Source organism: Tachypleus tridentatus, chromosome 13 (genome assembly GCF_004210375.1).
Source record: "Tachypleus tridentatus isolate NWPU-2018 chromosome 13, ASM421037v1, whole genome shotgun sequence".
NCBI classification, from domain to species: domain Eukaryota; kingdom Metazoa; phylum Arthropoda; class Merostomata; order Xiphosura; family Limulidae; genus Tachypleus; species Tachypleus tridentatus.
The window spans coordinates 71066842-71082441 of NC_134837.1; the positions used below are offsets into that span (position 1 = coordinate 71066842).

Here is a 15600-nt window from a genome sequence, read left to right on the forward strand (position 1 = left end):
ACTCCTTCCAATAAAATAACACTATTAGCTTACATCGGACATTGTAACACTGGCCACAACGACTAATACCATATCTACCCGCTGGCATTGGATATAACATTGTCCACAATGAACAACACTATATTCAGTCGCTGATATCCGCCACAATGTGGAGTAAACAAAAAATGCAGATATCATATAAAAACTAATCAAATCCTTCTTGTGAAAAAAATGCAAAATTAATTATTTCCCCAAAGATTTGGTTTGCTTTGAATTTCGCGCAAAGCTACACGAGGGCTATCTGCGCTAGCTGTCCTTAATTTAGCAGTGTAAGACTAAAAGGAAAGTAGCTAGGCATCACCACTTACCGCCAACTCTTGGGCTCCTCTTTTACCAACGAATAATGGGATCGACCGTACATTATAACACCCCCACAGCTGAAAGGGCGATCATGTTTGGTGTGAGGGGGATTTGAACCCGCGACCCTCGGATTACGAGTCGAGTGCCTTAACCACCTGGCCATGCCGGGCCTTCACAAAAGAAAGAAACTCTCTAAATATTCCACAAGAAACATTAATTTTGTAGGCTTATTGTGTGATCGAAAAGTATTAATTCGAGGTAAATAATAAATGTAAGGGCGTTCAAAAGAACAATTGTGGATAATTTTAATTATGTTCACGACACAGTATTTCAACGAGTACTTCGTTTTTGACAGGTTGGTCTGAAATCCACAGTTAGGTACTTTAATCGTTACATAACAATACAGCAAAAAAGTTGCTGTGAGATTCGTTACAAGTTTCATTCTAATGGTTCTACTTAAATATTTGTCAAATTTTCATGTTTCTTTATTCTTTTTGTAATCTGTAAATAATTTTAGGGACTACTTTGTTTTTTGAGAAAACCCACAAATATCGGGATGTCTGCTATGTCCACCATGCGGAATCGAATCTCAGATTTTAGCGTTGTAAGTCTGTAGACACGCTGTTCTACTACGGGACTTGTAGGCTGGGTTAACAGTAGGTCAAGTAGTGTGACTAAATAAACAAGACATATGTACAACAATGGCTATGTTCAACAATTTTAATACACAACATTCTAATATTAAATTTCTGCATGCATACTTTCTGTTAAGCACAGGGGTGGCTTACACCTGCACGTGCTGCCGAAAACATTACACACAAAACTATCAACATGGAAGAAAAAAAGTAGGACTGTTCAGTTTCCTTTGTACATAGCGCACCACTCACCTTCCGTTACTGATAACGTATCAACGAATCCTATGAAACTGAATTATCACATTCTTCTCATAAACACCATAAGCAGTGTAATTAAAAACCATACACTTTTTTAATCGACTACAATTATACATATATATATATATATATTTATATATATCCTACAAATGACTAACTAGTAGAAGCTAGTCTTTCAATACACCTTCGTGCTTTTTACTTCCGTCCAAATCAAGGGTAAGGGACTTTTTTTTTCAAACTTTAAAAAAAAAACACTATACAACACGATTTTTATCAGTTAGTAAACTGAAAGTTACTTGCAAAGCATATAAAGTTAATGTTTAATAACTCGCAGTTAAGACTTCTTAAAAAAGAAATCTAACTGTTCTTCAACTGTTACACACTTTCGATGGCTGGCAGAAAACTGCACGTGTATATTCTGTCACTAATTATGATAGCTAGTTATACTTAGTTTTACACAATTAAATTTGTATTATTGTATACGTATTATATCGTATTCTACTACCTACATACAAATGCATGTTAAGATTGTGTATATTAGAACTTGTAAAAGAATTAATACACAGTAATCGATGAGGTTTGTGTTTGGGCAGCGTTTCTCATCAGAAAAACAAAAAACGAAAATGAAACGGGCAATTCTCAGAATCCAGTTTATCACGTTTATCTGCCAGCTATTTTGACATTTCGCGGTTTAGAAACTTCATAAACTATACACAATATGCATATACGTCCATTTCTACACATTTCTTGGAAATGAGGCTAGAAAGAAAAAAAATCGACCATTTCATTTACCGCTAACTGCTTGTCGTAGAACATGCAGGACGCAACTCAGAAACGTACCACACGAGAACGAAATCCCGACAATAAACTCAGGTTTTCTCTTATCTGTTGGTGCTGTATACCATTCTATATTTTAATCCACATTCCCGATGCTACTATATTCAACCCATTTTATCGTTTTATACAAAACCTTGAAGAGTTTCGCTATTGTTTTCGAAGGCAAAAGTTTCACTGCAATGTTTATTTTCTCAGGTCCAAGCTGTGCAAAGTTCAGACATTATGAATGGAGAAAATTAACAATATGGAAACAGAAAATTTGTTTCGTCCACCTAGTGAGGTTGGCGCTCACGTGCTACGTAATAATCTTTATAACTTACGCCTTCTCCACTGAAATACACACCATACTACATTATTCAACTATCAACTATAACTCGTACAAATCTCGCTATCTTTACTTACGAACCTATAACTTTTGTTGTTCACTCTAATCGTAGAAAGTAAGGGTTATTAATCGACAGAAAATACTATGTTTATGTCGCAACTTTCCATGCACGAAGTGTTAGTTTTTTAACTAATTTATCATGTAACATTCGTTTTATTGAAAACTTTATATACGACTTCACCACGTTAGGCTTAGCTAAAACACAGTTATTACTTTCCTTACGGAATTACTTATTTCGAAGTAAGCCTCATTTGAGGAGAATTATCGGTTGGTCACAAATTGAATGTAATTAGGCCTAGAGACTTTTAAAATCATGTAATACAAAGGGTGGTGCATTTTTCTAATATCTTACTTATTATGATAAAATATTTACGAAACACCCACAAACACGATAATTTACTGTTTTGTGTGCGTAGCTTTCAAAATTCTGCGACAGCGCTCGATACAGTATAATACTTACTATTAATCAAGGCACACACGAGATTCAAAACATGGCTTATATTGAAATATGTTGGCTGAAATGGTCCATTTCGTCAAGATTAAAATGTGTAGGAAATTTAAAATTACTTTTTAAACATCACTTCTACTTTACTTAGGTCTAGGAGAGCTTGAATTGATGAGTGGTAGAGATACAATTCGTAAATTTAAATCCGGGCTTGAAAAGAACAAAAAAATTCTACATAAGACCTGAGGCTACATGGTTTATTACTTACACTAAAGTAGGCCTATCAACATCGATTGTTCTGGCGTTTCATGTTGAAACAGATAAAATGTAGCTCTAATCTCACATAACAATTTGGCTCTGACTGCCTACTAAACCTATTCTACACACCAGACGGCGCTACAGTCACGGATATCTACATCCATTAGGAGTTTAATGATATTTAAGTCTTACGTAAAAATATTTCACTGCTCGTTATAATGGAATCACAGTTCATATCTATCGTGATGTCATACAGCTAGTGTTACATTCACACTTAATACCAAATTGTGGAGTTACCTCATTTTCACACTGTTACACATTTATTGATGTTTACTCTTAAACGAAGAATGACAAAGCTTGTGAAACTTCAAAGTGAACTAAAGCAAGTAAGGTTTTTGTTTACACAATCATATAATATAACAGCTATTGGTGAAATTCTGTGACTTGATGCAAGTAAAGTTCCAATTAACGTAACTATAGCGTAAAGCAAGACTAGTTAGGCATAAGTAAAAGTTCGTGTGCTCTATCTAAAATAGGGTTGAACTATTTTAACATCGAAATTAATATAATGACAGCTTATTAACAACAACAGAAAACTATAATACTAGAAGTTATGTAACAAACTCAGGTGTTGAAATAAAAAATATACTGATACTATCTTCCACGCAGAAACTTTTGCCAACATTTTAAAGCAATCATGTTGTCAAGAGCTAAGAAAATTAAACTAGGCTTAACTAATATATTGTAACCTGTAATACCTAAACATTCAAATGTACCATGTTATTCATCTGCACGTTCAAATGAAATTCAAACACATAACGAGTTACAACTTAGTTTGTTTCAATTCTGAACAAATACACAGTGAAAAAATTATTAATACAAACTTTGCTTAGCTAAGCCTACTGTTTAATACGAAAAAATTAAAAAAATTTTAATCTAATCTAACAAACTTGAAAAGAACAATCATTAACTATAAAATAAAATGTTATGTTCATAAATAAATACATGTTGCTTAAGGGGTTCGGTTTGGATTGACAAATTTCACTCTATTTAACACTGAAAAAAAACCATAATTCAAATAATATTTTGAAGTAAATATGTCAATTTAAATAGCAGTAAAACGTTTATACCTGCCTGGTATGGGCTATTTCTGAAATACCCTTTCATTTGTTTTTATTACTGACGAGTTGCTAAGCCTTAGCATATGTATAAAACTACACTAATTATTTCACAATCAGAAAAGAACAAGTATTAGTTATCTCAGAACTTTAGGTATACTCCTATTGGAGTGTTTTTATGTATCAAATAAATATTATGGATACACTACAATCACGAGACAATTAAACATATACTGTTCAAGTTGGAACAAACCAGTATGCAACAAATAATGAATTTTAAAACAACAAACAAGCAAAAATGAAACTACAACATGGTAGAATGATCACTTTTAACTGTTTAGTACTTAGATAAACATTATCACATTCAACACCAGAACAGTAAGGTTGACACAACTGTGGAATATGAACCATGGTCCTGGAAATTCAGGACAAGCTGTTCATACCACAAAAATCTATAGAAGAAAAAACACAAATATGCCTACCAAGTAGTCCTTTTATATTCAAATTAAAGCCAATCCTAGATTTATGATATTAATGCTTATCTAGTCAACACATTCTAAGTGTTAGAATATGAAGATGGATGTTAAATTCTGATTAGAAATTAAATCAAGTCTATTTCTAATTAATTAATGAATGTACTGTTCATATTTCACAGTAAGACATACAACACTAGATGCATCATGACACAAAAGAAAAATTTATAAAAATTTAGAGACTGTATAACTCCAAAGATGTTAAAAGAATTGGACTGTTTCATTTGTAATAATTTGTGTAAAAACTATGAATACATTTGAGTACAGTCTAGACTGAGTCTGAGAAAAAAGGAAAAAAAGACAGACAGAAACTGTTTTTTGTTTTTACAGATCAAACCATATTTCATACGTTTACTATGATTTCCTTGCACTTATTTATAAAATAATCTAATTACAGCTATCTTAGGAGGCTAATAGAATGCTGCCAACCATGGGTTCAGTGGGTCTAAAGTAGAAACTACTGTCATAAAACCTCCCTACAAAACAGCAGTAAAACATTCAACTTCATGTGATGCAAACAAAGGAAGTCATTTCAGAAGACAGACACCTTGCAACAATTAGAAACGGAAGTAATCTTAGTTTCTTAGACAATAACAGACTGATATTCTACATTTTGCTAAAGGGTTTGTGGAAAATCAAATGTGATACTTGTAAAACTGGCCCCACTTGAAAACTGGAACACACAGGGAAAGAAAAAGCAGTTAAGACTACATGATTTCTGTCAGCATTTTAATGGAAGCATTTCATAATTTCACTAAAAATAGAATTTAGCAAATGGGTTAATGGAATATTCTTCCCTGTAAATGGTGTAGCAGTTAACTTAAGAAATAGGAGACAATTATATAGGTGTTGTTACAGTTTGTGGGGACCAACTCTGCAACCATTCATCCAAATTCAGCCACTAGAAGAAGCTGCTTCTTCGACTCGCGGCCGCTTCACCTCGTTATCTTCACCACTAGAACTCACACAACTCTCCTGGTTACTGTGACACGAAGTCTCCCCTGTTGGACCTGAAAAGGGCCTTTTTGTTGGCACAGCAACAATCATTGGCTGGGATGCTGAAGAAGATTCTGAGGACAGAGTTATACGAGGATGAGGAGTGACAAAGGTAATATTTCCATGATACAGATGTGGAGCTGTTCCCTGACCCATGACCGAGCTGGAAGAAACATAGGAAGAGGGAGTAATTACAGTTCCCATGGTAACAGAGTAAGTAGCAACACTTGAAGGTGGAGCCTGTACAATAACAGTAGGCTGTCCATGCATGGAAGAGACTGAACACTCCTGGGGTTGAAGTTGGGAAGGATAAAAGTGAACTTCAGGATTGGCCGATCCTGGCTGATTGTATGATTTATCTGAAAACGTACAGTAGCAAAAGATTAAGAAAAATAGTATTATTACAGATAACATGAAATGTAGAGTTAGAAAAGTACCTGCTTAAAATAAGAAAAAAAAATTGTTATTAAATATAAAGCAGGAATCAATGCTATGAATTCTAGCATTACAGTTTAGGGTGGTTGAATGGAAATTTCCCAAGATAACTCTGACCTGTTTTCATTTATAAGTCCATTACCACATAACTCTGAAAACACAATTTTTTAAAACTCTTATCAAGTTTTATGTTAAAATGAATAACATTAAAACAATGAGTAGTTTTACTTGTCTATTCATGTTAATAACTTTATGAATGCACAAATTTAGAACTTTTCAATGAATATTTCTTTATTAAAAATTAAAACAGAGAGTGTACAAGAATATTCTAACAAGATTATTTTATAAAAATGCTGATGTCATACTGTAACATAACTCTTATAAAGTGAGTCCTATTTATTGTTATAAGATGATATATCTACCAACTAACACATGCATTCATTAACATTTTTACTAATAAAGCAGAGAACAAAGTTTCGACCTTCTTAGGCCATCTTCAGGTTAACAAAGAGAGAGTTTGCAAATGTCTTAGGGAAGAGAGTGTAAATGGGTATGGGATTGTAGGGGGCGTTGCAATTAGATGTTAGCTTATTAATCAGTATAGGTATAAAGGTTTTCCTTTATATTGGTTTACACTCTCTTCCATAAGAAATGTGCCTGGCAACAGTCAGTTGCAAACTTTCTCTTTGTTAACCTGAAGATTGCCTAAGAAAGTCGAAACTTTGTTCTCTGCTTTATTAGTGAAAATGTTAATGCTCATACCAACCATCCTGAGATACATTTATACTTCAAGTAGGTTTCTCGTCATCACAGAGATGCAATCATTGCTTAAATGTTTTCTTAGATTCATGCAAAATTGTAACAAGTTGTTTTAGAGAAACAAACATCACTGTTTCTACTTACGTAACTAACAAATGTCTTAGCTGTTTCCTACCCTTCATAAAAAATAAAAATTATTGTTTTACACAAACTTTTCAAATTCTCTAACTGAAGGACCTAATTAAGGCCAACTGGATCACAAAGTCATAGACTACACCATCCCAAGAGGCATATCCCAAGAAATATCTAAGAGTGGCATGATACACCTAATTCACACAAATGGTACACAAAATACATAAACAGGGAATAATTTGTTTGGTACCACACCAAACTTTGCAATACAAATTGGTGCTATATGTGATTGAATCTTATCCTTATGTAACACAAGTTACAATGCAATTATTGTTACCGTGAACATTCAACTCGAGATTTTATGAATTAAACATGATTTGTTTGAATTTCTTCATACAGTTCATAAAGGTAAGTAACGTTGAATTTGATGGTAATAGTACATGATAAAAAACATTTTCTTAGGGAATCAGTTATAAATTACAACCTTTAGTTAAATCTTACAACAAGGTACAATTTCTACTTTGGAAGATAAAAATATATATTTTGGATAGAAAAACAGGTTACACAAGTAGACCTAATGAAAAAAAAATATTGTTCAGTAAGATAATCACACTTTAGTACTTAAAGAGATATTAAGAATAGTTATCAAATAAACAGTTTTTCTCAAAATTCAAACAATCTGATGCAGTATTTACTTTTTTTTTGTTACATGAGACAGCATCACTCATTTGCAGTGTGAATGTTTTCAACTGCTATACAGTCATTCTACACAGCAACTGTTGCTATTAAAAAAAAACTGGTAACATATTATTCCTTACATAAATGTACTTCAATTTAATTCCTAGTGTTTCTTTATTCCTTATGAATCTGAGCACAACCATGACTTTATAATACTGTGGTAGTAATTCTCAAACTTAAGTGTTAAATTACTTTGAAACAAATTTTAACATGTGACCCACTTTCTTTTCCCCATATAACTGGCCAGATAATTACTATTAGAAAAAAAAAATCAACCAATTTCTTACACTCATATTAAAAGAAACATAGTACTACAGTGCTTTAAAGAACCACTTATTTTCATATTTAGAAATGACAATAATGTTGTCTAACTGTTACATTAAACCTGTTATTATGAAATGATAGTGACACCTGTGAAAATACTATGTGTGCTCTTTGAACTAACAAGTATTATAAACATGTGAAAAAGATAATTCAACTTACAAATGTTTGTAATACAAGACAATCTTACTTACTTAATGCTGTCATTTATTATTTGTATTTCCCCTATAAAACATATAACAAAGACTTCACAGTATTTATTCTTCTCTGAAGGCTATCACGGGGATGTAATATTACAGTAAGCCACGATGATAACTAACCCTAAACGTTACTGCATAAATAAGTGACTGTACAGTTTCCATCCTTACAAAGACTTGTACACTTAGAATATTGATCAATCTCTAGGTGACTTCTACTTAACTTTTTGTTGTAAATTCTGACTGTTTTTATATTTACACTATCTGTTGCTTCAAGAGTTGCTCACTTACACAAGATGTCAGATTCATTTTCCTCAGTAACCATAATCGTTACCCATGGGTATAACATTATATTGTTGTGCTTCACCATGCAATTACTACACCAACATATTATAACTTTTACTGTTCCATCTAAGAAGTTAGAGCCCACCAGGGTTGGAGTTCTTACCTTCCTGCCAGCTGTGATCAATATGGCGGCCATTACTAACTGTTCCATTTGTTACCATGGTAACTGGGTGACTGTTCACAAATACTTTTGGTTTGTTTGTCATAACTTGTGATGAAGCAGCACTTCCTGAAGAGCTGGCTAGAATAATATGTGAATGATGGTGGCCTGCAAGAATAAGTCTATCAACTAATCTGTTCTAGAAGTGTATCACAATTTGAACGTGGAAAGAACCAACACAAAGTTTGATGGCTTTATTAGGAATTACCTTTATTCTAATGCTCCCTAATATATAAGTTAAATCTCTTAACAACCATAGTAAGTGATTAAACATCTCAGTTCTTTGAGTTAATACAAAATATTCATATTAAACAACATTAATATCACAACATATTTTGGTTTGTTGCAAAGTTTAAGGTTCTAAAATAAGAGATTTTAGAAATCATGAACCATTTTGTAATAACTTGATATGAAATGTTACATGTCAAAAGTCTGGTATGCAAAACTTAACACAACTCTCCTAAAGCATTTGTTAATTTAGAATTTTTTTTTTTCATCTGTATAAAAAAAATGGTTCATTCTTCATATAAACCATGTTAAGAATATTTATTGTAAACACTGTTTACAATGTTTGATATTGGTATTTGATATAAACTATGTTCTTTCACAAATATTTTATTTCAAGTTTCTGTTAGTTCCCTACTTACGGACCACAGCCTGTTTTTCAGTCCTCAGATTATTACATATTTTAGACTTTAATATTTTAACAACTATAAATATTACCCAAAATATTACAAAACTTCATTAACTATGTTAATACAATGCAAGAAAACTAAACATTAAATTCAGGTACAAAGTGAACTCTCATGTGTCTAGACACTGACAATCCATACAATGCAAGAATATAAAACCAATTACATTTTTCTATACAGTGAATCCTTGTTTGTCTGGACCTTGACAATCCAGATAATTTTTAATGTGGATAAATCTTCACAGCAGGAAACTTACTCAATAATCAATATATTTATGTTCTAAATCCAAACAGCTACTGCTTATAACAAACATACATTTCTTACGCACTAATGATTCTGTGACCCACACACGATTTCACGAGTCAAACGTGTGAATTAGAACAGTAAATAAAGTGATAAGTATGGACAATGAAACCTTTAAACTGACTAGAGGACATCAGTTTACAACAATTCTTCTAACTATAACTTTCACTTGTACTAAGTACCTGTCACATCGAGTCATAGTGAAGACGTACTAACATTGATATAACAGCATCATTAAAATGTGATGTTTCTTTACACAAGAAAGCAATGTTCTCATGACCAAGTTAACAGTAAAATTCCTCACAGCACAGAATAATGGATGAATATCCCAGAAGTTCCAGGTTAACAAATAATTTTGAGCTCTGTATTTTCGGATGTGTAATAATACGTCAAAAAACACACGTATTAAAGACAGCATGTTTATTGCAAAACCTAATTGACTTTGGTGACAGACCAGTGTAACGGTTTGAATATTCCAGAGGATGGGAGCAATAGTTCAAAGGATATTTTTGAATGAAGATGAGGAAGCTGGAAGGAATTGAAGGACCATGAGCTAACTGAAATGGGATCATTGCAGGAAGAGCCAGTGTTATGTCAGCTGACCAGTAGTTCACCATCAACTCAGCACAGTTAGATGGTCAACAGGTGTCAGATGAAGGAGTTATTTTCAGCACATATCTTTCCAAGAGTGCGGTGACAACATAATATAATACTGAAAATGAATCTATCAGTTGAGACAATCAGTCTGACTAAAACACAATTCATCACATGGTTCAGACAAAATAGTGATTTATGGATAAAAGATGACATAATTAATGTATTACTTTCTTAAAGCTTCACAAAGAAAACCTATCAGCTGTAAGTACAGTTACCTTTTTATTTGTCAGTTAGGTGTCACCCTGAACAGATTATTGCATTTTTAATCACTAACACATGCTGTTAACAGTATCCACTCTATTCAAAGTGCCTTATTCAACTACTGTGATGTCTTGATAATGTGGACGAATTAATTCTGTGCAAACACATTCTGATTAATGATAATGTTCAACACTGTGTGTGCTCGCACATGCATACATGAGAAAAAATGTGACAGTTACAAGAATATTTCTTTCATCAACTTCTATTTCTAATTCAATCTAGCCTTGATGTAATTCTGTTTTTACCTAAATATGGATGGGATAAGACAAAATAAAAACTTACAGTTTTTACAAATAAAATTTTGGATAGTAGAAATACCCAGAGTAAGACACATGATATCCGACACATGTTCACAAACTGAAAGGTTCTACTTTATTAATAATTAAAATATTCACAGCTTGACTGCAAAGAAACTGCTGCATGTCTATAAATACATCTGATGTTCTACTATCATCTATACTTCTGAAAATATTAACTCAGTCTTTAAAAGTTTATATACATTTCAAGACTACCATGCTTCTTGCTTCACTATAAAGGAAACAAAAATGGTGATGTACTTATACAAAAATTTATTTAACCACTAGCACATACAACATAAGAGTTATTCTTGCAAGTTCACAGGTATTCGTGTTAATATAAATCAAATATATTAATGCATACAAAACATGTATGATCATAGAAAACATATTTTGGTACTGATGTTTTATCAATTTGTATCAATTTTTTTCATGAGTATAGCATGTAAGCACACAGATATAATAAAGTATTAACAAATTCTACATTTTGCAATCAAATTAATGCAGCATTTTTTGTCAGAACAAAACTGGTATGTGTTCTAAACTTGGCAGATTAATCTTACTATTTTCAGTGAAAAATAGGAATGACATATCACGAATAACAGTAAATTTAAATTAGCTGTGGCAATACAAATTGTGGAACTTTTTTTCACAAACCTCTTACTAACTTTGCTAGTATTGAACTTACCAGGGGATCCTGGAGCAGATTGGCTAGTTTTGATCTCATGAGAAGTGAAGTAGGAACCAGGTGTTACTATGGTGACACCTGTCTGGCTTTCACTTGTGGATTCTGCCATGCCTTCAGGCACTGGACTGGGTTCTCGAGACAGAGAATCTGGCGTGGTCAAGCCACTGAAGCCACTGTGAGATGGAGAAGCAGGTGCAGATCTTCAAAAAGAAAAAATATTTTCTATTAAGGTTTGCTTGGTTTATGAATTTTATACAATGTTACACGAGTGCTATCTGAACTAGCCATCCCTAATTTAGCAGTGTAAGGCTAGAAAGAAACAAAGCAGTTAGTCATCACCACCCACTGCCAACTCTAGTGCTACTCTTTTACCAATGAATAATGGGATTGACCATCATATTATAAAGCTGCACAGCTGAAAGGGTGAGCATGTTTGGTAGGATGGCGATTTGAACACGAGATTGCGAGTCAAACATCCTAACCACTTGGTCATGCCAAGCCTCTCTATCAAGATAACTAGACATATTAACTATCTTCGTAACACAAATACTAGATTTCTCACAAAAAAATATCACTTACCCTCTGCAATTCTCTCTGTTTTAGCTTTCTCATATTATTCAACAAAAGCAAAACAAATGTTACAATCTTCTGAAGATACTGCATTAAGGAATACTTAAGCATGTCTAATGTTAAAAAATAAATAAATAAATAACAATAATAATAAAAAAAACACTTCCAGAAATGAAAATAGAACATCTCGGAAATTCTCAGTCCCCTCCATGTGCATCAACAAATAAATCACAAAATTCTGATCCTACAAAAACAAACAAGGTGTATATACTTTTTTACCAACCTTGTTGAAAGACCTCCAAATGGAGCTCTGAAGCAGGGAACACCTCGCTGTCTACGACGTCTGAATGCCTGCTCTACTAGTTTAGATTCAGACTGAGGATCTATCCTCCAAAATGATCCTTTCCCCGGCTCCTCCTGGGATCTTGGCACTTTTACAAAGTAGCGATTTAAGGACAGATTATGTCTGATTGAGTTCTAACAGGAAAAAATATAACCATTTAATAATTAATCCAGAAAATATTAAACCTTCAATTCATACTGTGAAAGAGTTATCGTTTCTTCACTGGAAAGTTAACCACAACAATACCACAGAAAGAGAATATTCAAAAATTATCCAATTAAAGAACTATTCTTTCTAAGTTTGGCAATCTATGATATTTTACAGCAACTTATGTGTTGTAACTTCCTGTATTACATGTATACAAATACAAATGAATAAACAAAAATGTAAAATACCCTTCTTATATGTTGTATGAGTCATGGTGTCCATACAAAGATGTACACCAATTTACTATTTCTAGTGGAAAGTTATACATATTAATTAATATTTAAAACAATGTCTTTATGATTAACATCACATCATAAAGACATAACTCATGTAAGTTCTTTCCTAGCATCTCATACGTTTTGTCCATTATAATTTCCAAGGGTGAGAAACCAGTAAAATTCTCTTAGTTAGCATAATCTCCATTTCTTGTTTATTAAACAATCTGTAACAATGTATTCTATACACTGGCTTCTGATTAACCTGTAAACTAGTACGATCATAAAAAAAAATTAAACTTTTGCAAAATATATATACATGATAGTAAACAGTGAGAGTTTCTTTGATTGTAATTAACACCCAGTCCACAAGTCGTGTTTCATGGGTCCGTTCCCTTCTTTGATTGTAATTAACACCCAGTCCACAAGTTGTGTTTCATGGGTCCGTTCCCTTCTTTGATTGTAATTAACACCCAGTCCACAAGTCGTGTTTCATGGGTCCGTTCCCTTCTTTGATTGTAATTAACACCCAGTCCACAAGTCCATGGGTCCGTTCCCACAAGTCGTGTTTCATGGGTCCGTTCCCTTCTTTGATTGTAATTAACACCCAGTCCACAAGTTGTGTTTCATGGGTCCGTTCCCAAAGTTTACCACTACTTTCCCTCTCTCTCTGTATTTTTTCTCAAAAAAGGTTTGAACTCTTTTCGAAATATATGTAACCTGAACTGCCCGCCACTGTGGCTAAACCTGCACTAGTTTCTAGTCCACAAGGAAGTAAAACCAATATCACATCCAGAATCCCCCTATCAAAAATATAGAGTGACTACAAGCTAGGCAATACAAGATCTGGTTCTTAAGCTCTATAAAGCCATCTTCTTTATGTTGTTTTTTTGTTGTTGTTTTTTTTGCAATTTCTGTTGACAGAAATGACTCGGTAAAGCTTTCTTCCCACTGAAAAGTGACTAAGTACAATGCATGCCAAAACATGGGCACTCACTTTTTTGCAAGAGGTATACAGTCCAGCCATGCCCATACATTCTGCATCTTTATGACTAAATACTACTGAAAGATGACTTATTTTAACAGTAAAGTATTTTTTTATTGAGGCTGCCAAATGGCACCCCATATAGATGTACTTCTTTTCTGGTTCTAATGTGAACAACAGAAACCTTAATACCTCTATGTAGCCCACCCAATTTCCTTAAATTCTGGAAGTTCAAATAAGAAAATAGAAATTGTGTCAAAAAATGCATTATCCAGCTCTCATAAGATTGACAACGCGAGAACAAATCAGCAAATGAGTGAATCGTGATGATATAAGGCGGTTAAACTGTACACTTACTTGCCAGCCCTTGTCTGCCGTACGGTAATATGGATAATTCTTGGTTATATAAGAATAGATTCCACTCAGAGTGAGCTGTTTATCAGCAGCCGAAGAGATGGCTTGTACTATAAGCTGAGCATAAGAATAAGGTGGTTTATGGTCGTCTTTCGAACTAGATGTTTCTGTACTAGTGGCAGCTGTCTCACTGACGGTTTTTTTCTCTTCTTTCTTTTCTTCAGCTGAGGCAGCTGCTGCATACACTGCTGCCATCTGCAGATCATTTGTGATATTACGCCGGTGGGAACCACCTCTTGGACTAGCAGGACAGGAATTAGCCGCACTAATAAACATATGCAGAAATTGACAACATATAAACATTACCAATAATTGAACCATAACATGATAAAAAAACAGAATCAAGACTTTAGTAATGGATAGAAACTGACCGAGGATATACGAGCAGTTCACATCATTTTCCATCATTACACACACACACACACCTTAAACTGTCCTTTATTTTCGCTTTCATTCAAGAAATTTGTATCAAAGTTTAAGTAAAGTCAAGACATTATAGAAACAGATTAAGCAGTAGCTGCTTATTTTACGTATGAAGTAATATCATGATATTTTTAAACACTGTCTACATGAAACACAAAACATCTTTGATGTATGTTTAACTTTTTATTAACACTTCCAAACAGCGATCAAACACCTAATGTGTTATGTAGCTACACTCTTCATGATAACCAAAAACGTAACCTTTAATGTAGTCATACACTACTAACAGTAACCAAACACGTAATATGGTTCATGTTAACTACACAATAATAGCGAAGTTTCCAGTAAAGGTTAAAGTTGGTTACTGCATTGTTTTCTCATGATCACTTTTTTTCCTTATAAATATTATGTTAGGCACAGTATTAAGTAATAATTAGAACACTGGTCAGTTTTATAGCACAAGTGATTGTGCTGTATGTTTCAAATCACTTATCGATATTCATTTTTTTAAACAACAAAACAAACGCACTCTTAGTTTCTAGTCTATGTACACATCTGCTTCACGCAGTCTTCAAACAGAAAGAAATATACATATTTTTATGGTAGTTTTTAATGATAAATGAAAATAAATATATTTTGCTCGAATAGGTCAGTA

At 33.2% G+C, this 15600-nt stretch overlaps 1 protein-coding gene across 1 annotated transcript in view; it reads right to left on the reverse strand.

Annotated features, from left to right (window-relative positions):
- Positions 1-1043: 1043 nt before the first annotated feature.
- Positions 1044-15600, reverse strand: part of LOC143236808 (forkhead box protein K1-like) — a 30616-nt gene continuing 16059 nt past the window's right edge. The window contains exons 3-7 of the mRNA XM_076475383.1: positions 14466-14787; positions 12642-12835; positions 11789-11988; positions 8835-8999; positions 1044-6163 (exon numbers count right to left, since the gene is read on the reverse strand). Coding sequence (XP_076331498.1) covers positions 5703-6163; positions 8835-8999; positions 11789-11988; positions 12642-12835; positions 14466-14787 — 1342 coding nt within the window. The 3' untranslated portion in view covers positions 1044-5702. The remainder of the gene's footprint in view (positions 6164-8834; positions 9000-11788; positions 11989-12641; positions 12836-14465; positions 14788-15600) is intronic.